This window comes from Melozone crissalis, unplaced genomic scaffold, assembly GCF_028551555.1.
Source record: "Melozone crissalis strain CALT ecotype California unplaced genomic scaffold, PUWL_Pcris_2 ptg000013l_1, whole genome shotgun sequence".
In the NCBI taxonomy this organism is placed as follows: domain Eukaryota; kingdom Metazoa; phylum Chordata; class Aves; order Passeriformes; family Passerellidae; genus Melozone; species Melozone crissalis.
Genome location: NW_026535791.1, coordinates 51,708,221 through 51,732,893, shown reverse-complemented (window position 1 = coordinate 51,732,893; position 24,673 = coordinate 51,708,221). Strand labels below are relative to the sequence as shown.

The following is a 24,673-nucleotide window of genomic DNA, read 5'->3' as shown; positions in this document are numbered from 1 at the left end:
CGCACCACACCTCACCATACCTCTCAGACTCTCAAAAATGGGCTTTGACCCTATTGTGAAAGAAAATCCTTTCTTCTGTCTCCAGAGGAGTATTCTGGATGAGGGTGTTTCCAGTTGTCTTTGTTACATTTTTATTACATCAACCAAGTACTTACTACCTATGAGAGTGGCCAAAGAGACCTTTCTAGCGAATGAAAAGTCCAAGTCTCTGACACTGCTTCAGTTACAAACCTCACGCAGTGAGAAGCTTTTGTCCTGCAGCGCCTCACACCTCTGGTGCTAATGAGCTTACCTGGGTCAAGATGGTCATGTTTAAATTACTACATCAGTACAGTACAAAAAATTAAATGAACTGGATATAGGGGAGCCACTGTCCTCTTCTTCAATCCTTTGCAAATGGAAACAACATTTAAATGTTTTATTTTTGGAGCAAGTTGTTAACAATTTGCAAATTTGTGCTTTTTATTTTTCCAAAAGTACTTGCCAAAACCTTAACACAATTTTTTTCCAGTATTTTGAAATGCCACTTTTCAGTAAATTTTCAGATGTTTTGCCAAAGTGTTTCACAAATTTTTAAAATAAATTCCATGCAATGTACTTGGAATTGCACACAGGGACAATCCTTAAATTCAAGCTCAGTAAGAACTGTGACAAGTTGAGAGAAGAAACCTGTAGTTCTGTGATTTTTGATATAATTCCGTTAATGAATAAACATCTTCCAAAATGGTGTTGCCAAAAGAAAACAAGAAAAATGTTCTTCTTCCCATAAAAAGAAAAAAAAATCTTAAAAAAAAATCTATGCTCGCAGGGCTGAGAATTCTTACTGTGAAAAGCCTTCCTCAGCATTGCCAAAGCATGGCATATATTTGAAAATGACTGGGTTTAATTACTGTTGACATTTCTTAGCATGCTGCTAGAGACTCTAACAGCGTACAAGCTGATTGTAAAATCTTTGCCAGGCTTCACTGTAGTAACCTTATCACTTAAAATAATTCCTGCACAGCTGTATGAAGTGGGACATATTTTTTCACAGGTCCATGATTGACTAATTGCTCTAAAGAGAAAAATTTAGTTCCTTGGATATCTTGGCAGCCATTGTCACTTCAGCTAAAGGAAACTGGTTCTCTAGCTTTCAGGAGCTTCCAAGATTTATGGATTTTTAAATATCTCCCTGCTAGTTCCTTACTGAAGTGACAGTGAGGGTTAGTTCATTGCATTTGTGTCACAGGATCTCAAGGTGAATATCCATTCCATTAAGCCGAGACATTGTGGCTATGGTACCATTGTGTTGTCACATCAGGTGCTAATTACCTGCATCACTGTCTGACAGTTCTGCACACTGCAAATCTACACACTCCAGAGACAATTCTTCAGGTCAGTGTCTGTTAACATGTAGCATATAGATCAATCTTTTAGTAAACTTCTTTGAAAGTAGTTACCAAGCATAAGACATCATCTAGATGATCATCCTAAAATGAAGTCTGCTGAAAAAAAAAAAATAAAAAGGTTTACTGTTGGCCATAAATGCTAATTTTCTAAGGCAGTGGTTACAAAAAGGGCAATTTTTCCTGAATGAAAAAGAATAAAAATGGAAAAATTCAAACACTAACAAAATATTTCTCATTGGAAAGTTATGGAATAAAATTCTACTTTGTTCTTTTAGAAAAAGTGGAGGAGTATTGAGGTTTAATTTTTGTCTCCTCAGGAATGAAAGAACATACATCAAAACAAAATAAGAGTTTTGCATGTCAAAAGAACAACAAACTAGGGTTTTTAAACTACTCCCTTTTTCTTCATGTTGTTTTGTGGCCTTACAGCTATAGATTTCCAAGTGTTTTTTATCAATAGGCTGAAAAATATCACATAAAAATATGAAGTAACTAACATCTGATATCGGACTGTAACTTCATTCTCTGTGAAGATGGAAGTTGAAGTATGAATTTGGGGTGAAACCAGTTATTGAAAAGTTTCATGTGCTTTTGTTTGTTCAGACAGTAGATCCTCCCAACCCAAGACACTAGCTTTCCTATGTTTTGTGCTTTCCTTGTAAACTAAAATATGCTATTGAAGGAAATATTCAAAATTGAAAACCAAAAATCTTTAGTAGAATGGTTCTGCAAGAAGCAATATCCTAACCTACCCTTACAAGAAAACTTTACTCTTAGCAGCGATGCCTCTAACTCAACTTGAACAGAAAGTGTTATGGTAGCTTCTTGCTCCCCAAACAGCAGAAAACTAGGAATATTCCTTTTGCAAGCTTGATTTTAAATTACAGATGTAAAATTATTTAAATAATTATTATTTCAAATTGCTTCAGTGATTTGTCTGAACAGTCTGGCAGTTCCAAGTGTGCCTGGATCTGTAATCTCAAATTCATATGCCATGATTTCCTTCCAGAGGTAAAAAACCTCACCAAAATGAAAGAGATGCTTCTTCTGGTCATTTTTGCCATAAACTTGCTTAGGTGGGAAATTCTGATATTACTAAGAGTCATTTCTATTCAGTCACACTCTAGGAAGTGATCCCAAAGCATGTTGGCTATTCCACTAATGTTGAAATTGCTTGAAGGATCTAAAACCCAAAACCTCCTCTAAAATAAAAAAGCTAAAATATTGATCCTGTGCTCTTTTTCTTTTACACAAAGTATTTTTCAGTTCCTTAACCAATCCAATAGGCTCTCTCCAGACTGTTTTTAGTGATTCCTCTGCTCTCAACAGCTGCTATGAGTATCTATGTTTAAAAGGGCATAAAGACCATTGAAATATATAAATTCTTTGTAATGTTAGCAATGGCAGCAAGATGAAATGGAGTCAATAAAAGCAAACCTCTATATTTTTTTCCTCTCACAAAAGCTAAGTGGCCATGTCTTTTCACAGATTCAGGACTGTGAGGTTTTTTGGTGGATTGGGTTTGGGTTTGTTTTTTTTTTTTTTTTTAATGATACTTTAAAGTTATTACCATTCACTATGAAGAGGGAAGTGTTGTGAGAAAGATATAGTGGAATCAAGAAAAGCCAGCCAGGTAAAAGATTCCTTTTTTTCTTATGTGGGCAGCAAGAAGCAATATGGTCTGTCTGTAACAGGATGAGATAGACAACCTGAAGATAATGAACAGATGGGAGGTGAGGGACACATTCAAGATTAGAGTGATAATAAACATGCGTGGGGAGCAGGAGCAGGGAGTGAACCAGGCACAGATAATGGATGGTTCTAAGAAGTCTGGAAAAGAATAAAAATAACTGAGAGAGAAGGTAAATAATAAAATGGAACAAGGGATTTGGAAAGACAAAAAATAGAAGAGCTAGAGAGAAGGAATCAACCTGAAGTGATGAAAAAAAAAGCCTAAAAGGAAGATAAGAACAGGAGGGAAAGAACCAAGAACTGAGCAGAGAGTAGTACAGTAAAAAAAGAGGGACTAAGGACAAAAAAAGTCGAAAGCCTATGTGATATTCCGGATTTGATATTCATATCCATACACATATCAATGTGATCTTTTATGTATGATAAAATAAAAATAATTATAATGATTGCCTACATTTATAGGAGTTGCATTCTGTGCAAGTTAGGTCTTAACCATAGTCTCCTGATGATTCAGTTGTCCCAGAAGAAAGTAAAAATTTCTGTTGATAGACGCAAAGCCTCTGTCCAGTTTAGCTTTGAATGGCTGCATATTTGCTTATTTGTAATCGGATGATTACATGCATTCAATCCTATAGAAAGAACAAGAACACAAATAAACAAGCAGCTTTCCATTCTGGTAGGTTAAGTAATATCAGACATATGACATACCCTGGTGTAGGATTTTGGTTACCCACTTCTGAAATGTGTTTTATCTGCCTTGTGTTCAAAGAGGTGAGATAAAAAATTATGGTTACTTTTTCACATATGGTTATATTAGAAAATACACAGTCTTATCTCTTCTATTTTGTTTAAACCCCATGGTGCAGATTGGCAGATTGCAGTAATATAGGAGCCAACATCTGGCAATGTTAAATTGGAAGTGTCTTTTCATATTCGTGAAGTATGTATTTATTGTTTCATTACAGCTTAAGCCATAGCTCTTATTTCATGAAATCTCATTGCTTTCAGCAGTCTCTTCCCTTAGAAAGAGCTGCATATTCATTATGATTTCAAAGGTCTTCTTTGTTCCTACTTGTTTTAATATTTGTTGCCAATCGCTTCTTTTGTTGGCTGTTCAAAAGTTTAAAAAATGAATAGTCAAGAATGTGTTGAAATGTGTTGCTATCCCCCACCTTTTGTCACAGCTCTAAACACTGAGCTCTGACTTTCATTGTTACTGTCCATCATGTTTGCCCATTAGCTGGAAGTAATCTTTGATCATCTTTGAAGCAAAAAGGCAATCAAACAGGTCTGGTGAAGTAGAAAACCACTAACATCTTTGTAAACATGTGGCATCCAAGAGAAGACATAGAACTTGCTTATCATTGATATATACTGATATATATACTGATTCATATCAGTATATCCCCCTGCACTGTGTTTTGTTCATTGCTTCGACAGTAGCACAAAGAATATTCTTTGTAATGTCACACTCAGTAATGAAAATCAGGGCCTATAACACATTGTGGCTTTATTTTTAGAAGACTTACAACCAAAAGTATGCGCCTTATAGATTAAATGCTGTGAGGTAAGGCATAGAGTAAATTCATCAGTAAATACGCTATCTCGTGTTTGTGTTGAAGGGCTCTGGGAGGGCTGATATATAGCTGCTGAGCAGCTATATCCCAGATCTGACTGCTGTGACCTCCACAGGTGAGAGCACAGATCCTGCTCTTTGAACCAGTGCATGTCACAGCCAGTTCCCTACACACTGCAGGCCCTTTTTCTGTTTCCAGGGCTTCATCCTCACTGCATTTGCCCTGGTAAATGAGATTGTAGAACAGAAGGGAACAAAGCCTCCTGAGCATCCCCATGGCCTCCCTGAGCTCTGGTGTTTGGCTAGAGGGTGCAATTATCCCTCTTGGCCAGTGGCTCCCGCTAAAAGGCCGCTTCCAGTTTGAGCTCAAGGGCAGTGGGGTCCACCATCCCACTGTGGACAGTGACTGCACTTTGCACTTAGGAGTGCTGGGTGTGAGAGGGAATAAACTGGTTCCTCTGCCCTTTATTCTCCTGCTGGCACACGCTGCTGCATGCAGATAGCAGAGATTTGGATTGCTAACAGACTGTAAATTAAATGATGTTTTCTTCTAACATTGTTTGACCATAAGTGCAGTGTTTTTATACAACAAAGGATGATAACCAACTACAGCAAATATAAGTTGATTGTTTTTGTAATTGCTTTGAAAGCTTTGTGGCAAACATAGTCTGTATATAGGCAAATAAAATATCTCCATTAATGTCATGAAAAGGCAGAGATTAATTAAGTAGCAACATGACTTAGTTTGTCAGATATTTTTTGTTAGATTAGGTGCAAAGCAGTATTAGCATTATTAGGTGAGCTGTTCCAAAAAACCTCTGTGATAAATGATTTGTTTTCAGAACTCATCTTGAGAAAGACAGTTTCTGTCTGAACATATTCTTTTTCTCAAGCATCAGAGGCAAATTGGGAGGATGTCTTGAAGGTTTTAGAGAGCATTGCATAATTTGTTTATCTGGAGATAAATATTACCTTAAAGGAAAAAAAAAAACAAATTCAATATTTATTGATGGTTGATGCTTTAGTCACTCTGGGAAGGTATCACCTTTTTGTTGACATCAGAAATCTAGAGTTGAAAAACACTCAGCCAAAAAAAAAAAGAGAAATTGAAAGCCACAAGATCCAAATAAAGAAAGTACACTCCTGTTTTGAATGTATAGACTTTTCCAACTCTACTCCCAGCTATGGTAATCAGTGTGCCTGATGTTACTGTCATATATTATTGAACATTGCCTACCTTGTACTAATATTTTCTACCAGATTGCAAATTACAGTTGTACTCAAGATTTGTGTGCTGATTTTTTTTTCACAAAGATATGTTGTCTTTGTTTGATTGCTGAGATACTTCCAGTCTGTAAGGAAGATGACTAACAAAATTTATTGGAAATACTGTGATACAACTATTGATACATTTTAATAATATTGATATAACTACTTCACTAAAAGGTACAAAATTATGGAAGACAGGTCCTGTTTTGTAACTAAAATCTATTATTTCAAAAAATACTATTAATTTAAAAAATCAGCCCAAAGCAAACAATCACCTCCCTCCTCCTCAAATAAAACAAAAACCAAATAAACTAACAAATAAAACAACAAAAACAAACAAAACCCAAAACAAACAAAAAATCCCTACGGGAAACCACAACAGTATGGCAGAAAATCAAACAACTTCCACCCGAAATAGAATTGCAGTTAGATGAGGAATGTAAAATATCCTGCCTGAGGCACAGCATAGGTGTGTGCAGCCCAAGATTCTCTTTCTAATAAAAACAAGAAGCCTCTGCCACCCAGGGTAAAGTGAGAGATACGAGATGTCCCTTTTGCAAGAGTGATCTCTCAGTTTTCAGTGGTCTGTGAGGAAGCAGAGTTCATTTAGTAGATAATTATCCTTAGTACATTTTTCTTTCATTAATTCTTCTGGAAAATCCCATCAGAAAGTGAAACTAAGGCAAATAGTGGATTTAATTTTTTAGGATGAGGTTTGAGAGCTTTCCAAGTGCCATGTGATAGCAGAGGCTGGACTGGGCAATCAAAGATAAAGTCACCTGTGTCTGCATGATCTCTGACACAAGACCATCCCGTTTCCAGCATCATTCCACAGCTGATGTTCGGAAGAAAATTGAATCTTTCCCTTGAGAAAACTATACAAGAGATAGCCATAAATTTCTTCAGAAGAGAAGACATTTCTGCCTGAATCATGTGACAATGCATTTTTGTTAGTAAATGTTGTTCCTTCTAAATTTCATTTTAAGTACAAAGTTACTTTTAAGATTATCCCAAATTTTTTATAGGTCAGCCAAGTTATTACTTCCTTTGGTATGTCATCTATATAGCAACATTTCTTCTAAAAGAAGTTCATTCTTTTTATTTAATTAGAAATTTTAACTGAGAGAGAAAAAAGTATTTTCCTGTTTAGAAAAAAGCAAATGCATTGCATTTTCAGTTACACTAATGTTTTGCTGGCATACCTTCTCCAGAGAAATTCTAGATTTGCATCAGACAGAGTACCTGTCTTCTTTGCCATTTTTTCCTTTCCAATGAACCTATTTGAAATCCATTCATCCATTTGTTTTTTGGACATTGTAAAGTTGCTTCAACGCAAAGAAAAACTATCAGCAGTTAAAAAGAATAATTAACTAAAATCACTTTATTTTTGTATATCACATATTAAGGTACTACATTCAGTGGGTCTGTGCCTATCCCAGCACTCACATGACAATCACATGAATCAGTTTGGATCCCAGTGTTATGTTTCTATTTGAGGATTTTAATTGGAACATTGAAGCATGTAAGCTCATTTATCATAGCTGCTCTCTGCTCTGTGCTGGGGTCATTCATGATCAATGTAGGGTTTCCAATCAAAAACAAATTTACATATTGATTTGATTTATGTTGAACTCTTACCTAGGCTTCTTAACACACCCTTGGCTTACTGTGCGCTTTCCCCTTATATATTTAAATGAGTATTTTATTGGTAAAAAACATGTAGACTATCAAATTTTTAATTTTTCTTGATTCAGTAGTCGGTGGAAAAGCAATCCTTTCCTGTTTTCTGCTCTTTTCTTAACATAAAAGAAAACTCCAAATATATCTGTTGGTACCTGAAGGGTTGGGATTTTTTGAGAGGTTGCAGTGTGCCTGTTCTGTAGTTTGGAAATAAAGTTGTGACATGCATGTTTGGAAAGAGTCAGTGTAGGAGCTTGTCAGATTTAAAAAATAAATAAAGACATTAAAATGAGTTAGAAGTATTTACGTGAGAGTTGCATACAAGTTGAATCAAAATATGTTGCTCTTGCTAATAATTGCATGCACTAAGAATTATTTTCTGAATTACTGAATGAAATGGTGTTTAATTTTGAAACAATAGGTCCTTATCATTATTGTCTTTAAAACTGGGGGTCCACAGAAGATCTAGTGGGGTCTGTGAACTGCTTTTGAGGACTGTGCTTCACCTCATGGCTGAAATTTATTTGGTTTTCATATTTAGGCAGGCTAAAAACTGAAAGAGATTGTAAACAGGGGTTTTGTCAAGGCAGTTTCTAAAATTGTTATGATAATTTTATCATCAAAAACATACATTTAATGCATAATTCACTTTAGATCCTGATAAAAGTTTAAAAAGATAAAATCATTGCTCTCCTGAATTCAGTCTTCCCATGGATTTTGTGATGGGAACTCAATTTCACTAATGGAACAGAAAAATTAATGATGTAATAATTAACTGTGAGTATTTACTGACAGCATTTACTTCAAAGCACCAATATTGATAAATCTATTGGAAAAAACAGCTGACATTATTTCTCCAAGTAAAAAATATGAACCAGCCACAAAATGCAAATGTCTCAGGAACACAGGTTTATATGCTTTGCAGGTCCCTACATTGCTCTGTGATTCTCTGTTGTGTTTATATGTCTATAAGCAGGAACCTTACTAGAACTTAAGGAAGCAACTGGTTTTAGTCGGTAGTTCTGGTAGTTTAGTAACAAAACATGAATTGCTACATTTTTCACACAGAAAATTATTTGTATGTTTTAAATAATAGGTAATTAGCATATGTAATTAAATACTTCATTTCTGGTGGATATTAGTAAAAACAATGCACTCACAAATGAAAAATTTTCTGGAGTACTATACACATATTTTTTGAAAGATAAACTCTACATTTCATCAGTGAGGGAGCAAACTGAGGTACAATACTGAAAAGAATCTACCAATAATAAATCTCTGTGTTGTCAGACTGTGTAATGAGCCCTTTAATCATAGGCTGATGATTAAGACTGTTGCATTTGACACACAAACAGAGAATGTAAGTTCTCTGCTTCTGAATGTTACAAAACATCCTCTATAAAGTTACAGTGTTTGATCTTTTAATGCAGAATGAATTTCTTGAAATTCTAGAGCAAAATCTCTAAATGACTCAAAGTTAATTTTAAATGTGCCAGTTAATCACTTTATCTGGCATACTTTTTTGTCACAAATTATTTAAAATATGAAACCTTTTACTTTCTATAAGTAAAAACTTGCTGAATTTTTAACTTGCATATGAAATAGACTGTCATTAAAATAATTTATTGACTTACCTTATAGCAACTCATCTTGATTCTAAGACAAAGTTGAAATCCAGTATGTCTTCTTTAGGCTGAAAAGTGAAATCTAGGCAGAATTTACAAGCCTAAATCCAACAGGCAGTTCAGAGCCTCATTCTCCAATGACTATGCAATACTCAAATGTGTATAGGCAAAATTGTGCTCTAAGACTTTCATGACTGCCAGCATGTGACCAAAGTGCTTTGTCTCCAATGGTTTTTTTGTGCATTGAACCACAAAGGACTCTCTCGGAAGGATTTACTTTAGCACACTACTCTGACTGCGCAAAGCACAGGAGTCAGAGTCCTTCTGCTCTGCACTCGGAGTCCACCCCTTGTATTGCACCATGTGGGAACTTGGTCTCTTCCTTAACCTGAAAGAACTGTGGTGGCTTGGCCCTGGCTGAACACCAAGTGCCCACCAAGCTGCTCTATCGCCCCCCTGCAACAGGACAGGGGGAAAAAACAGAATGGAAAAAATTCATGGGTCAAGGTACAGGCAGTTTACTAAAGCAAAAGTGAAGGTTGTGCATGTGCAAGCAGCAAAGGAAAAAGGAAAGAAAATGGAAAGTTTTTATTCTCTACTTCTGATCAGCAAGCAATGTCTGGCTACTTCCTGAGAAGCAGGGTTTCTGCATAGGTGGAGGTTGTTCTGGAAAACAAACTTTGTAAATAATTAATGTTCCCCCTTGCCCATCCTTTTTCTTTTAGGCGTGCAGATCTCATATGGTATGGAATATCCCTTTGGTCATTTTGGGCAGGCTGGCCTAGTTGTGTCCCCTCCCAAAATGTTGCCCACCCCCAGACTACTGGTCAGGTGGGAATGTTGGAGACAGCAGTGAGGCTGTGCCAGTGCTGCTCAGCAGCAGCCAAAACCCTGGAGTGCTATCAGCTCTCTTCTAGCTCCCAATGCAAAGAGGAAAATTATTTTCATCCCAGCTAGGACTGACACAGAGAAGCTGAATCCATATCTTCTAATTTTCCAATATGCTCTAACTTCTAGAGAATGATGAAACTCCTTCCATACATCTCATGATGGAACTGAGTCATTGGTGTTCTGTCACCAGCCAAAATCCCTGATGCCAGTAAGAGAGAATTTGATTTTACAGCCTGGGAGTTTGGGCTGTGAAGTGGAAAGAATTAATCCTGAAAACTCCTCCTTGGCCTGCTCATTACAAATTTATTTTGTCCATCTTGCCATATTTTGCAGTGAAAAATATGAATCTGGTGTAAATCCTTCAATCCATTGCAGTTTCCAATTTATAGCTGTGGTAACTCCTCAGAAAAGTTCTTCTTTTGTGTGTGACTTAGACACTTTAGCTTTTCTTGTTTCCTCATAAAGAACTCTGGATACTAAACACAGGGATGGTGTTTCCACCCAATGGCAGAGCTGTTAATGCCAATGTATGTTTTGTGGGTCTAACCCAAATGCTGTTTACCATGTCTGACTGACCTTTGGCTTTCAGTACAAAAATCCTGGTCTACGGTTGCTAAAACAGGTGGTGGAAGTTGTTTGTTGAGTGTCCATTAAAAGATCTGTAGTCTTAAAATGATTGATTCCTACATGCATCATTCACCTTTCACAAAATACCTGCTCAGGATATGGAATAATAGTGAAGACACATAGCTTGCTGTTTTACCTTGTGCTTCATGTAAAATTATTCAGCCAACCTTTTCTATAATGAATATGTATAGTAGATATTTAGCTTGTCATGGGTCTAATCATAAATGGAAAAGAGAAAAGATATCATGTTATTCAAATAGATCTAATTAAATTAATTGGTTCATTTAGAGTTCTGCCACTTCTCATGCATTTTCACCCATTTCATTTTGACTGCAGTTTCATCTCATGTCTTTCATCCAGGCTGTTTTCCAGTTTATTTACCAGATCAGTTTCACTGTGAATAAATGTTTGATATATTTTTCCATCCTTGTTGTAGAAAATGAGATAAAATATGTACACTTATTTGTAAACTGGACTAACTTTTTTCCACTGTACACTGGAAAATGAGCTCTAACTTATAAGCTAATATTAATTTACAGCTTGCATAAGCAGGGCCAGTATAATAAAGCTTCTTCAATGCCTATAAGGTATAAGCAGGATACATTTGTCAATTCCATGCCCAGGCAAAATGTACTCACTGCTCACCTGCACCCATGTGCCTTTGTGTTCCTTGGAATGGCACGAGCACTGTCTCTTGTCAAATACTCTGTCCATCTCTCAATCTTAAAATTCTTCCAGACTTCATTAGTCATGCTTTCAAACATTTGTCACCAGAGCACATCCAATTACTCAGTTTCAAAATATCTATTTTTTTATAACTATATTTATCCTCCATTGTTCAGGCATGCCTTTGATTAATTATCTCTGAAACTCTTTCATGCAAAACTCTTGCAATGACACAGTCTAACAAAACTTGGTTCTTGTGTGTTCCAGCACCTCTCTAAGAAGCATCTCTAGTGCAGATTCATGAAATGTCTAAAATTTTGGGACAAATAAGGTGTCCAAATTGGGAAGACTGTATTCCAATCTATGTATGTTCTAAAATGGATTATGCTCATAGTTTAAATCCACAAAAAACTACAGAAAATAGCCAGAACTGAGTAAGCCATGGTGACTCACAAACTACCCAACTGTTCTTTAGGATAAAGACACCCGGCCTTTCTTGATAAGTTATTTCCAAGTACAAACTTTTGTCTTGTAATCTTCTATATACCGCTGAAATAAAGAAAAGGTAGTGTGTTTAGTCTCTGATGTTCCTCTAGCAATATACGTGAAACATTTAATTTTTATCTGAGTTGCTGAGTTGTCCTGTTGAATTTTGTGTAAATATAAAAGCAAAGAGGTTTTTATAGTGATATGCAATTGAGATACACTTTAATTAAGTCTTTGAAACATTTTCTTTTCTTTTTTCTTTAAAAAAATTTCAGAAATTTAAACTGTTTTTATTATACCTGGTATTAGCAGGTATATTATATGTTAATGTATTTCTCCTTGAAGTATCAACCAACCAGAAGTTAAGCAAATTCCCTGTACATATTCAGGCACATCCATGTAAGGGCTCATTCCTTCAGATGACACCACGTGCATCTGAAAGATCTGAATTGCACAGGACACATTTGAAATAGCAGTGTAAAACTCTGTATGCAGCCACTTGCTATTCCATGATGGAAGAGCAGGAGCCACAGGGAGAGCCCACAGGTAGTTCTTCTGCCCCAGGAACCCCATTGTCTATCAGTGACAAAAATGCCCTTTGTGTCACTCAGCTTTCCTTGCAATTGGAGCTAATCATGTCTGGGGTGTCTCATGAGCACTGCACATCATTTCCTTTTTCATGATCAACATGCAGCCATCCCTCATTATGACAAGTAGAAATGCAGCCTCAGTGTGAGCCCATTGTATGAGGTGAAATGTGGACATTTTAGTCATGCCACAGGTGCCTCTTCCAGATGCTCCTCTGGGGCTCATAAGAAAGAAGGTAACAGGATAAGGCTTGTGGACTATTAGATGTTATGATGGACTTGTTTCGTATTTTCCAGTTAAGCCTTTCCTGCTGCAGAATGCTCCCAAGACAATAGATCTCAATCCTTGCTCTAGGGGCTGCTGTACAGCATAGGTGTCGTGTAAGTCTGAAAGGATGGTGAGATGGACTTCATTGCTTCATGGACTTGTGCTGCCATGAGGGCTTCAAACTGACTTGAACAAAATAAATAATCACTGCAATAGAAGAGTTAAATGGAAGGGAACATTTTCTTCTAAGTGCATTAAGAATCCAGTACAGAACTGTGACTACTTCAGAATGAATTTATAAGTAGATTCAGGCCAACTGAAACTACAGTTAAAGTTGTTCATGTATACAGGGACTGGCCCCTGGTGCTGAGGATAGCACGTGCCTCAGACAAGTAGCTTTACTGATTCAAATATGCAACAAAGGTTATGGTTTCTTGGTTATGGCTATTTGGGAATTTACATTTAGAGGAAAAATCTTGCAACTCCTGCAACAGCTGTAGGCAGTCTGCTTTTTGTGTTTTAAAGAATTGTGTTCATGAAAGAATTGTTCCCTTGATGAAACAGGGAAGTTTTTTCTGTTCATTTCATTTTTGGCAGTTGCTTCATACAACTTCAGACATTATGACTTCAGACTCTGTGATTTTCAGCCATGAGATTGCAATAAAGTAATTCTAAAGCACTAATGTTCTTTATTTTCAGTGTAAAAATTTAACACCTTTCTGGAGGACAAGTTTGCTTCAAATTATTCATAGGCTTACTTGATCTGTTTTCCTTATCCACTTTTATTATTATTGTTACTGTTATTATTATTTTCTTCTCACAGGTAATTCATCAGCTTAGACTTTCCGAAAATGAGAGCGTGGCTCTACAAGAGCTTCTAGATTGGAGGAGAAAGCTGTGTGAAGAGAGAGAAGACTGGCAGCAAATATTGCACAATACTGAGCAGAGAATCTCAGCCCCACCTCCACCCCCCTGTAAGAAGCCGACGCTGCTGAAGAAGGTAGAAGATACCTCCTGCAACAGACTCTCTTCGGGCATATGGGATACCACCATATGAGTCAGATGTGTGTTTGCAGACTGTTAGGAATGGAACCATCTAATGACTTCAATCTGCACAATCAGCAAGTTTCCTTCCCTTCACAAAATGTGCAGGGATTTTTTACAAGCACTAACTCAATAGCACAGGCTGGAGGAGTTGTTTAGATCTGTCGTGTGTGCGTGTGTGTACATGTGTGTGTTTGTTCTTTTCATATATATACATGTATACATATATGTGTGCACCAGCAAGTATATATATGTATGCATGTGCATATATGTATGGAGACAAACTGCACTATCTTAAAAGTACAAAACAGTCACTTGGAGTTCTCCCATGGACAATGAAGAAAATATGTTAAGCAAATGATGATGGGGAGAAGTGACTGACAGACATTTTGGAGAGATCAGGAAAGTCTGTGTGCACACTGTACAGCTGTTTTATACAGTACAAAAATATGTTTCTTGTTCTCTAATGAATGGGTTTATTATCTTACATGTATACATATATATATATATATATATATATATTTCTTTGTAGATGTCTGTGTTCCATGGAGATTATTTACATGTTTTTTTCTGGTGTTTTATGACTTCATGCAATTGGTGCTGTCGTTCTTTCTTCAAAATACAGGTAATAAATTCAGTACTTGCATTTTTCTTTTATAGATTATCTTTAACAACATACCAAACAGTTTCAACACTGTGTTATTTTTTTCAGAACTGGCAATATCCTTTCTAAAATCCAATCCTTAAATTCTTGCAGAGCTCCTATGTGTAGGAGTGATTTGGTGCTGTTCGCAGTCATGAATTAGAGACCATTACTTCTTTTTGATGGACCTGCATTTCTGAATGTGTGAACTGTGAATTTGAAATTACATCTCAAATCTTATTCCATTCTGGGTTATGTAAAATAATGAGGCATTCATTTAGATTATAAGTGTGGTTTGAAATTCATAACTGATTATGCATAAGGTCAGGTGTCAGTGGAAAGATACATAGTGGTAATGAGGTATGAAAATAGGTCTGTGATTTACTGTTACAGGCCAGAAGGCTTTGCAGAGATGGGTATATCAAAGTATTATGTCCTTATTACGGTAGCACAGTGATGCATTTATACCTCAAATTTCGTGTAATGAAATGGTTTCAGAAATTGCAGCATTCTAGTTAGTGTAGATGAGTTCTGAGCAGTAATGTTAATTTATGGAAAACATGCTGCTGGGAACTTGTCAGTTATTACCTAGCAGTCTTTCAAATACTGTTTTGCCACTAAAAGGTGTAATTTATATATATTTAATTGTACTTTTCTGGGCTACTTATTTTAAGTTCTTGGAGTATGTAGAGCCAGTGTGGAACTCTTTTCTTGGCTGCTTGTCCCATTCCTATTGAGATGCAGGAAAAAGTGCTACCAGTTTTGCAAGTGGATATAAAACAAATATTTTCAAATATAAGCTAGGTCTAAAAAGGTGCACTCATTCTTGTTGGAAGTTGTGGGAAAAGGAAAAAAATCCATAGAGGTGTAGGTTTTTCCATCATGTTTGACAAAATTTCAATCAGGCTGAATAGTAAAAAGCAACCACATGCTTCTTTGATTGTTTATACAAGGAAGCAGCAAAACTCAAATTGTTCCCATGAGTATCATCAAGCTGTAGCAGAATTAAGCACCTTCTCTTGCTGGAGATTAAAACAGACATTCTGAGTGGACAAGGAAGGGAAGACACCAAGTTAGCTCGGAATTCTACCTTGTTGCCACTGTTAGCTTCAGAGAAGTCCTCTGTGTGAGATTATCCATTTCTATTTCATGGAGAATGAGGAACTCTAGAGTCCAAACCTTACCTTTGACTGATCTAAATGGCCACAGACAATGGCTTTATACAGGAGGGGCAGGTAACCCCTGTGAGAGAGGTTATGCAGAAAACAACTCTCACCCTCTCACCTGCTACACAAGTATGTCACAATGAGGCTGTGCCTTGAAGAACTGAGGTTTCTGGGTTTTGTTCAGATAACCAGGGACACACAGAGAGTGTGAGTGCAAAATGCAACAGCTCCAGAACTGGATGCAGAATAGCTAATTAACCTGACCTTGCAGCTGTTTTGCCTCCAGGATGCAGGTTGTTATCCCTACATGGGACAGCATCCCTATTCACAGCCGCAAGAGCCTCTCCCCAGGCAGCCTCGCAGTGCTGAGCACCTCAGTGCACTGAGACGTGCAGACATGCCCTGAGGCTTATCACTCCCCAAATGGGCCTGGCAAGCAGCCCTCCCATAAACCCTACCCTACTGCTAACCCTAATGCTCCCTAGCTGGCTCAGCCACTGGTAGCAATCAATCCACAGCAGCCTGGAAGTTTAAGACAAGCTGTAAAACTGACTGAGGAGCCAGTTTAGATGATGCCAAATTCCCTGCAGCTGCAGTGAGCTTGCTCCCAGTCACTGAGCTGTTTGTAAGGTGAGCTTGTGTATCTCCGGATGACACCGTTGTCATTGCTGCACTTGGAACGCAGGAGTACCCAGAGGGGAGAAAAGGCATTTGTCAAAGGGAGTTTAAAACGGGAAACAGTATAAATATACATTATCCTACTTGCAGTCCTTGCTAAAAGTTGTGTTAGAACTGTGAGCAGCCTCAGGAACTCAACTGCAGGAGTTCAAATGAGGTCTTAAGGAACTTTTTTGCTTCTTGTTCAAAGTCCACATTGTGCCCTATTACAGTGGTGTGGACAAGCATGGAAAAAGAGGTGTGTAGATTTTCTAGCACTTCCAGCACACAATTACATGGGAGAGGCCAGTACATCCCTGATTCTGGTAGTCTGATTCTACAGACAATAAGCAAAGCAGATTATGATCCCCTGTGCAGAAGGCCTTCATGCTATTTTTTGCAAACTTGGGTATATTTTCTGGGGTTGTTCTTTAAAGCATGTCACCACAGTGCGCAGACAAAGTTAGAAGATTTTTTTTTCATTTGTTTCAATTTTTAAATTTTTTTTTAATTCCAGGTTACATAATGGCTAACTTTTTACTTGGAAAGATTTTTCATGATATTCCACTAACATACAGTACTATAGGAGTAAAGTACTTGCTCTAAAACATGTTTTAAATATTTCTCTAATGTCAGTAAAACACTCTAGAGTGTGACTTATGAAGTCATAATTCACACCTAGTATGTTCATTGGTCTCTTGGCCTTTGGCCTTGAGCCTAACAATGCAGTTGGGAGGGAATTATTATACCATAATTCACACCCCACTGTGTCTTATTGCTTAAATAACCATACCCCCAGAGATGTCTTAAAACTACCATTAAAGTTTATATTGTGTATCAAAATGTGTTTACAGGGCTGGGAAAATATACTACTGACATTTTGAAAGGTTGAGAAGTAGTTTTAGCAGAACTGTACAGTGCTTGTAAATTTATCTCCCCAGTGGAGTGTGCACCAGCCAATTACACTATTTCTTGAGTATATGAAGTCCTGTCTTGCGCATTAAAAATAGCTTAGAAATAAAAAAAGCCTTATGAATTTAATATTCTGAAGGGGAAGATTAAACTCTCTGGGCATGCTAATGCCCTTAATATCCAGTGAAAAATCTAAAATATATTTATATTTGCAATAAAGCAATTTCAGGATGCTGGGTTTATCATCAGATAATCACTCCTCCACATTGTGCCTTATTGCTTAATTTTTAATATGTGAAAAAACCGAAATGCCTAACAAATCAATCTATCCTTCAGCATAAGGTAAGAATAATCAGATACGTTTTACACTTTAAAAAGTCATTGGTCTTAAAGCCAAGGAAATTATGAACCATATTAAGCCACAATAAAAGGAAAACAACGTCTATTGGCAGGAGAAATTTTTTAAAACTTGTATACCTTACTTGTTACTTCTGAAATAGCACTTGGTGGTTTTTTAGTTGCTGTAGTTACATTCCTGCTGCAGTTTTTAAGCAAAACCTTGTTTTTAAAAACTGATTTAGATGTTCAAAGAAATACATGCACCGATATTTTTCAAATGATCTGTGTACAGCATGAAGTGATAAGCCTTTTAAAAATTTGCATTGTTTACAAAACAATAGTATGATTGTTGAGTAAGTGAATTGCATTTACCTTTTTATTTTTTGCCAGTGATCCTTTTTTATTCTAACAGGTTTAATTACTTTCATTAATAACTTTATTATATTGCAGATCCTTTGTGTGTGGGACAAAGAATTTCATTAACTTGCTAAGAAAGCATAATAGATTGTAGGATAGTTCTAAAGTGATAGTAATAGCCATATTAGATGTAGCTTTTAATTCTGCTGTATAGTATTAGCATCCCTAGTAATCCTGTTATTCTTATCTCTATAAAGCCTGCTAATATCTGAAATGCTCGGAGAAACTTTAAGTAAGTTTTGCCATTCACTTGTTAAATAATAAATGTAACTAAACTCTGTACAAATCAGTTTTCCAGAATGGTGTTAAACATTTCATGGCTTTGTGATTTAAATATATAATTTTTAAAAAGAAAACACCACCTGAGCATAACTATTTGACAATAGCTGAACAAAATAGAAGAAAATGCTTTTCTTCCAGTTCTGCTGTTCTCTGTATACTCAGGACTTTACTTTTAAGAAGAAATAAATAAATCCCAGTGCTGGCTTATACTGTGGCTGTGAGAATTAGATCATTAGCAAAGACTGTCTGCTCTCCTCACTGTGGTTTGGCTTTGTCACCAACCCATGAATGTATGCTGGATCTGGTCAAATCATGCATTTTGCTGTGAAGTGTCATAGAAAAGTTCAGTCAAGTCATGACTTGACTTTTTGAGGACTTTTGATTTATTACACTAAACAAAACAACCTCCTCTTGAATTAATTAGACATATTTATTTCAACCTTAATTAACTTGGTTTAGTTCTCATATATGTTTAGCCTAATTTTTAATCAGACTTTTATGATAAAAAAGAAAATGTTAAATGAAATTACAGCATAACCTTTATGATTCTATTTTGAAAAAAATATTTTAAAAGACTGAAATAGAATACTTCAGTATTTCAACATGTTTTTCACCTTTTCTAGCTGAAATTATGTCTTGGATCCAGTCTGAATTTACACATAATTTCAACTCTTCACAAACATAAATTTTTATAAATCCACTCTTCTCTCAAAAAAACACACTAATGGATAATTGTTGTGAAGTGCAGGAGAATTGCTGATGTCTTTTGAAGTACCAACAGGGAAAATTTGACAAGCATGGGTATGTTGCTGTCATAGCAATGTTCATGTGATAGTTATTAGCTAATGCTTGTGCCCTCACTGTGTTTTGTTGGGGCTCTAGCCCCTTCTCAGTCTACCTGGATGTGTAGTCACGTGTCTCCTGATACTCATTAGAGTACAGAAAGAAAAGTGCTGAATCTGTCATATACTCTCAGAGAAAGGGGAGAAATGTGTTGCAGACTCTCTCTAATTACAGCTTAATATAAATTACTTCCATATTTTCAAAAATGAGCATTGGAATGCAACTTTCTCACTGTCCAAGTATGGCTAACTTAGCCATACCACTAGCTCAGAGAGTTGTGGCAATGGAATAACCAGAGCTATCAAATTAGTGTTTATGCAGATATAGCTCCCCTGTCTTACAGCATAGTATGACTTGGTGGTCAGAAAACTAGGGGACTATGAATCCTTTTGGGAAGGCAACTTCATGTGGTTTGTTTGAATGAAAATCAACTCTATCTGATTTTAGTGAAGACCTTCCCTAAAAGAGTTGTCAGAGCCTTACAAATCAGACAGTCAGGTAAAGAGCTCCCAGATTTGACAGGACTAAGATAGGAAAACATTCTTCGGTAGATGGGTAAGTTTGGGTAAATGCCTTGGAATTTTCCAGATATCATGACCTTCCTCATGGTTCTGACCAGTAGCCTGAATATAGATTTGGTCTAAATTCTTGCCTAATTTGGTAGTCACAATCAGTCAATGCAGTTAAAAATATCTTGAATATAAATTACTTCTCTACTCATCTAAATTTTTACTTTAGTAACATGATGACTGAAAGTATTTGTTCACGTCTAGCTTTTACTAACATAGCTGCCATGTCTGTAATATTAATTTAGCAGTTAGAAGAGGTAAAAAGTAAAAAAAAAAAAAAGAGACAATATGGAAATTAGTGGATTTGAAACATATCTCTTATGTTCATGCTGAGACTGGGGCTTCTTGAGCTTTAGAATTATCATAAGTAACATGGTAGATTCAATGTCATCGAAGATCAAGACAGTGTCCCAAAAGTAGCTCTCAAAGACTTCTTTCTGCCTTAAGCTCCTGTCCTGTGTAATTCCTGAGTTCTCACCAGGCATGAGCAGTTACCAAAGTCAGACATCATGCAGCCTGGAAAGAGTTTGTTTCCTGGGGGAGACAAACACCCAGACCTCAGCTTCACTGAGGTGGGAAAGACATTTTATATGGTTGATCAAAGGCCCAATGATGGATGCTTCCTATCAAATGTGTTGTATAAGTGTGCTTGCTTTTCTGGAAAAGATATAACACTCTGTAGCAGGCTTATTTTCTCAACAGAGAGGTTGATTTGTAGCTGGGGGATGTGGGTCTAGTTTAAGTCCATGATTTTACAAAGATCTTCAGTTAAGCTCAAGATTTGACCCCAGCTGATTTTTGTGGCCCACAGATGATTTACTTATTCTATGTATGTACAAAAATCCTGCGAAACATTCCAATAAGTTGTTCCAATTAAAAAAAAAAAAAAAAAAAAGGGAATGTATTTGTCTAATATTTTATGTAATCCCTGTAGAGGAATAAAAAGCCAGATCTGGTGAGGATTCAGTTCCTATAAGGAAATTTCGCAACACCTGCCTTTTAGGTGCCTTGTTTCTGGAGAGGTAGGCAGACTAAACTGGGTTTCCATATTGGCTATTCTGGGCTTCGAGTTCCTGACTCCATCTGTCTCTAAATTCTGACCATGAAAGAGACACTGTACTCAGGAGAGAAAAGGAGAATCATGGATTTGTTTAGGCTGGAAAAGACCTCTGACATCGAGTCTGACAGTTAACCAGACACTGCCAAGTCCATCACTAAACCATGTCCCTAGATGTCACATCTACAAGTCTTAAATACCTCCAGTCTAAATCTCCCTGGCACATCTTGAGGCCATTTCCTCTCATCCTAACGCAGATTGTTACTTGTGAGAAGAGACCTCCCCACACCTCACTACAACTTCATTCCAGGGACTTGGAGAGGGTGATTAGGTTGGATTCCTTTACTGCCAAGGCAGGCTATTGAAACTTCTTGCCCCCATGGGTAAAGCTGCTTCCTGTTCAATGTCCAATCAGCCCCCAATCTGTTCTGTTACACAGGGGGTTTCCACTGGGGATCCATAATTTTAATTTGTTTTTGAACAATGTTAATGTTCCGCCAGCCCATTCCTTCAGGCTGCCAGCACCCCCTGACACACCAGCCCTGTCCTCCAGAGATTAACTGAAGCATTGACTCCTCTTCATCCTGCTGCATTCACAGAATTGGCTGTGTATTATGCACAAATGTATTGATTGTACAGCTCATTAATAAAGATACTATCTTCCTCAGTGTAAACCCTGAAGGAAAGCTATTATGTGGCTGGCAGCTGGACTTTATGCTGTTGTAATACACTTTGAACCGGTGGTCCAGCTAATTTGTGACCAAACATGAGGTCCACCTACTTGAGTCATATCTCATTAGTTAGAGTGTAGGCTGCTCTCATAGACAACAACTTTGGTTCACAATAAAGTAAAGAAAGAGATGGCTGAAAATAAGTTCCAAGAAAGTAATCATTGGCAAACTGGCAGGAAGCAGAGATTCCACATTAGATCTCTTAAGAGTCATCTGAGAGCTCAAATATTTGTTACTTGAAGAACTTGTAAAACTAAGGATGGCACCAAACTCAAATAAGCTCCTAAGAATTCTGGGCCGAAATTTAAAATTATAATGAAAAATTGCCAAACGTTCTCCTACAGTGTGGGAATGTAAGAGATGCTCATTTAGCCCTCAGTGGAGAAAAGCATGCCCACAATATGAGACATGACAGGGCTTCAAGGCTCAAAGCTCTCTAGAGAGAGGAAAAATCAGTTTTGGAAGACCATGTCTAGGAACTGAGCATAGTCTGGTGCAGTCTGTGAGTACTGTGCTGAGACAACTGTCTATGGCACACAGCACTTGGCATGGAACAAACTGTATTGTCATAGGTGTGGTATTGCATGAGATTCACTTCATGAATGTCTGTGCACATGTGTCTTCTGTCTGTAAACTTAACATGTTCTCCTTAGGTGTTACTACAAATAGAGCCTGTATAGGAACACTGGGATTCACAATTCAAACTTCACAAAAACTCTGCAAATTCTATTCCAGTATATGTCTTGACGTGTTAGAATTGTTTTCCTTTCACTGTACGGTCCGTGATAGCTCCAAATCCTTTTATTTGGAGAAATAATACTTCCTATGTCTCCCTCTCCTTTTCATACATGGAAATAATTGGTGGGTGAGAGTTCTGTAAGAAGATAAAGCAAGATTTGACTCTGGTTGGTTACAATCAGAGAACATATCAAAGGTACCACTGAACATGAAAGTAGTTTCATAAAATCATGACAGTTGAAAATTAGGAAGCAAGTGATTTTATCTCTCTCCTTGTTGCTGGGTATTTTCATACATTTTTTCATACATTTAACTTACAAAGAATAACTTAAAATATGACAAAGAATCTTAGAATCATAGAATTCTTTAGTCTGGAAAAGACCTAAGAAAAAAGATCTTGAGACTGCCAAGAGCCAGGAGTCATCTTTTTATCCAGATACTGCTATTACAAGATCCATTTTGCTTTGTTGCAGCCCTGACATGAAAGCACATGAAGATAAGATCGAGAGCAGCCCTGAGGAGAAGGACTTGGGGATGTTGGTTGACAAGAAACTCAATATGACCCAGCAATGTGCACTCAAAGCCCAGAAGGCCCATCCTATTCTGGGCAGCAGATGGATGCAAGTGCTCCTCTCCCCCTACTCTGCCCTTGTGTCTCCACCTGCAGTGCTGCATCCAGCGCCGGGGTCCCCAGCACAGGAAGGACACGGAGCTGCTGGAGTGAGTCCAGAGGAGGATGGTCAGATGGCTGGAGCTCCTCTCCTGTGTGAACAGGCTGAGACAGTTGGGTTGTTCAACCTGGAGAAGGGTGACCTCATAGCACCCTCCAGTACCTAAAGGGGGCTACAAGAGAGCTGAAGAAGGACTTTTACAAAGGCTATAGTGACAGGACAAGGGGTAATGGCTTTAAACTGATAGAGGGCAGGTTTAAATTAGATATTAGGAAAATGTCTACTGTGAGGATTGTTGAGATACTGGAACAGTTTTCCCAGAGATACTGTGGATGCTCCATCCCTGGAAGTATTCAAGGCCAGGTTAGAGTATTTGTGCTCCTTGCCTAGTGTAAGGCATCCCTACCCATGACTGGGGAGTTGGAATTAGGTGATCTTCCCCGCCAAACCATTGTGTGATTCTAAGAAACCGCCTTTCCAATATGATAGGGAAAATCTCTATAATCATTCAGCTTTCAAGGTTAATGAGATTGCTGGCTATGGGTGAACTGTGATAGTTCTCTAGCAGGTGATGAAGCCATGAACTCATTTCCCCACAGGATTTCAAACTGCCAACAAGTTGTTGCAAAAGTGCTCACTTAGTTTAAACATTGAATGTTGCCCTATATATAGAAGACAAAAGACATGCTGCTGCTTTCATAAATGTTCTTCTGAATTATGAATCATTACTTAATAGATATGAGAATGTCTGTCACCTTTACTGTGATTAGTTGGTCTTGAAGAGGCTACATCATTATCAGAAACAAGTGGGAACCACCATAGAAAATCTTTCCCACACCTTGTTGGGGTCAAGTGGCTAGCTCTGAGAACTCATTATGGCTTCTAATAAAAGCACAGCTCCTTGTTTCTAATTGCAGAACCTAGTTCAGACAATTCCTAATTTAAACACATGTAAACACATAGAGGGATATGAAACCCATGGGTTATGACCCAAGAGAACTTACCCTTGGAAGGGGTCATTTAGACACATAGAAGTTTCTGATTTCAATCTGATCATTGACCTCCACAGTAGTGAACTTTATGCAAAGTGTGCCCTGAAAACTTTTGTAGGCAAGATGCTTGTGGTTTTGGAAATTTTACTTTTTCCCCTGATTACAAAGTAAGAGCCAGAAAAATAATCCAGATTAAAACTCCAAACATGTAGTCAAGTGCAAATGTGAAGAGGTGAACAATCAGATCAGGTCCCACACAGATAAAGATTTGGAAGTCATCAGTGTTTTTGTTGTAGTTTGTACAAGAAGTGGCTGAAAATTACTATTGAAGGAAAGCTTGGTTCTGAGAGCTGACAGGAATCCTTCTTGCTTCATAGATATGTTCATTCCATATGTTTAGCTTTACCTGCTCTTTTCAAGACAAAAGCAAAAAAACAGTTGAGCTACTTTTAGGACTCCTGAACAGGTAACATGTAAACAAATAGCTGTACATTATTTTTTCTAGTTGTGTTTCATCATTCTACTTCAGCTCGGTTGTATCATTGACACTTTTTGCAGTGCAAATCAGGATAACTACTGATCAACAATTTATTCTCAAAAATTGAAGTCTGCATTGTTCAGTAAGCCAGTCTTGGTGCTTGTGAAAAATGCTCCTTTTGTTCATCAGCAATCTGATACAAGACAACTTGTTCCCCTCATTTGACTCTCACCTCCTACCCAGTCAGAAATAACCACACTTCTACTGTGCTGTTCCTAGTGCACAACAAGACACGCAGTAAATATGTTTGAGGTACCTATTGAACACACTTGATGCTTCAGATTATTTTACAATATAAGAGTTGTAACTTCTGTAACAT

The 24,673-nt window shown here is 37.3% G+C and overlaps 1 protein-coding gene across 4 annotated transcripts in view; it reads left to right on the top strand.

Annotated features, from left to right (window-relative positions):
• MYO16 (myosin XVI) overlaps positions 1 to 24,271 on the top strand; it is a 361,146-nt gene extending 336,875 nt beyond the window's left edge. For 3 of the 4 annotated variants that reach the window (XM_054271509.1, XM_054271511.1, XM_054271507.1), the window contains exon 35: positions 13,579 to 15,418. In XM_054271509.1, coding sequence (XP_054127484.1) covers positions 13,579 to 13,812 — 234 coding nt within the window. In that variant the 3' untranslated portion in view covers positions 13,813 to 15,418. Of the gene's footprint in view, positions 1 to 13,578; positions 15,419 to 22,626 lie in introns of those variants that run through there. The other variant, XM_054271508.1, reaches the window with a different exon arrangement.
• Positions 24,272 to 24,673: the final 402 nt, after the last annotated feature.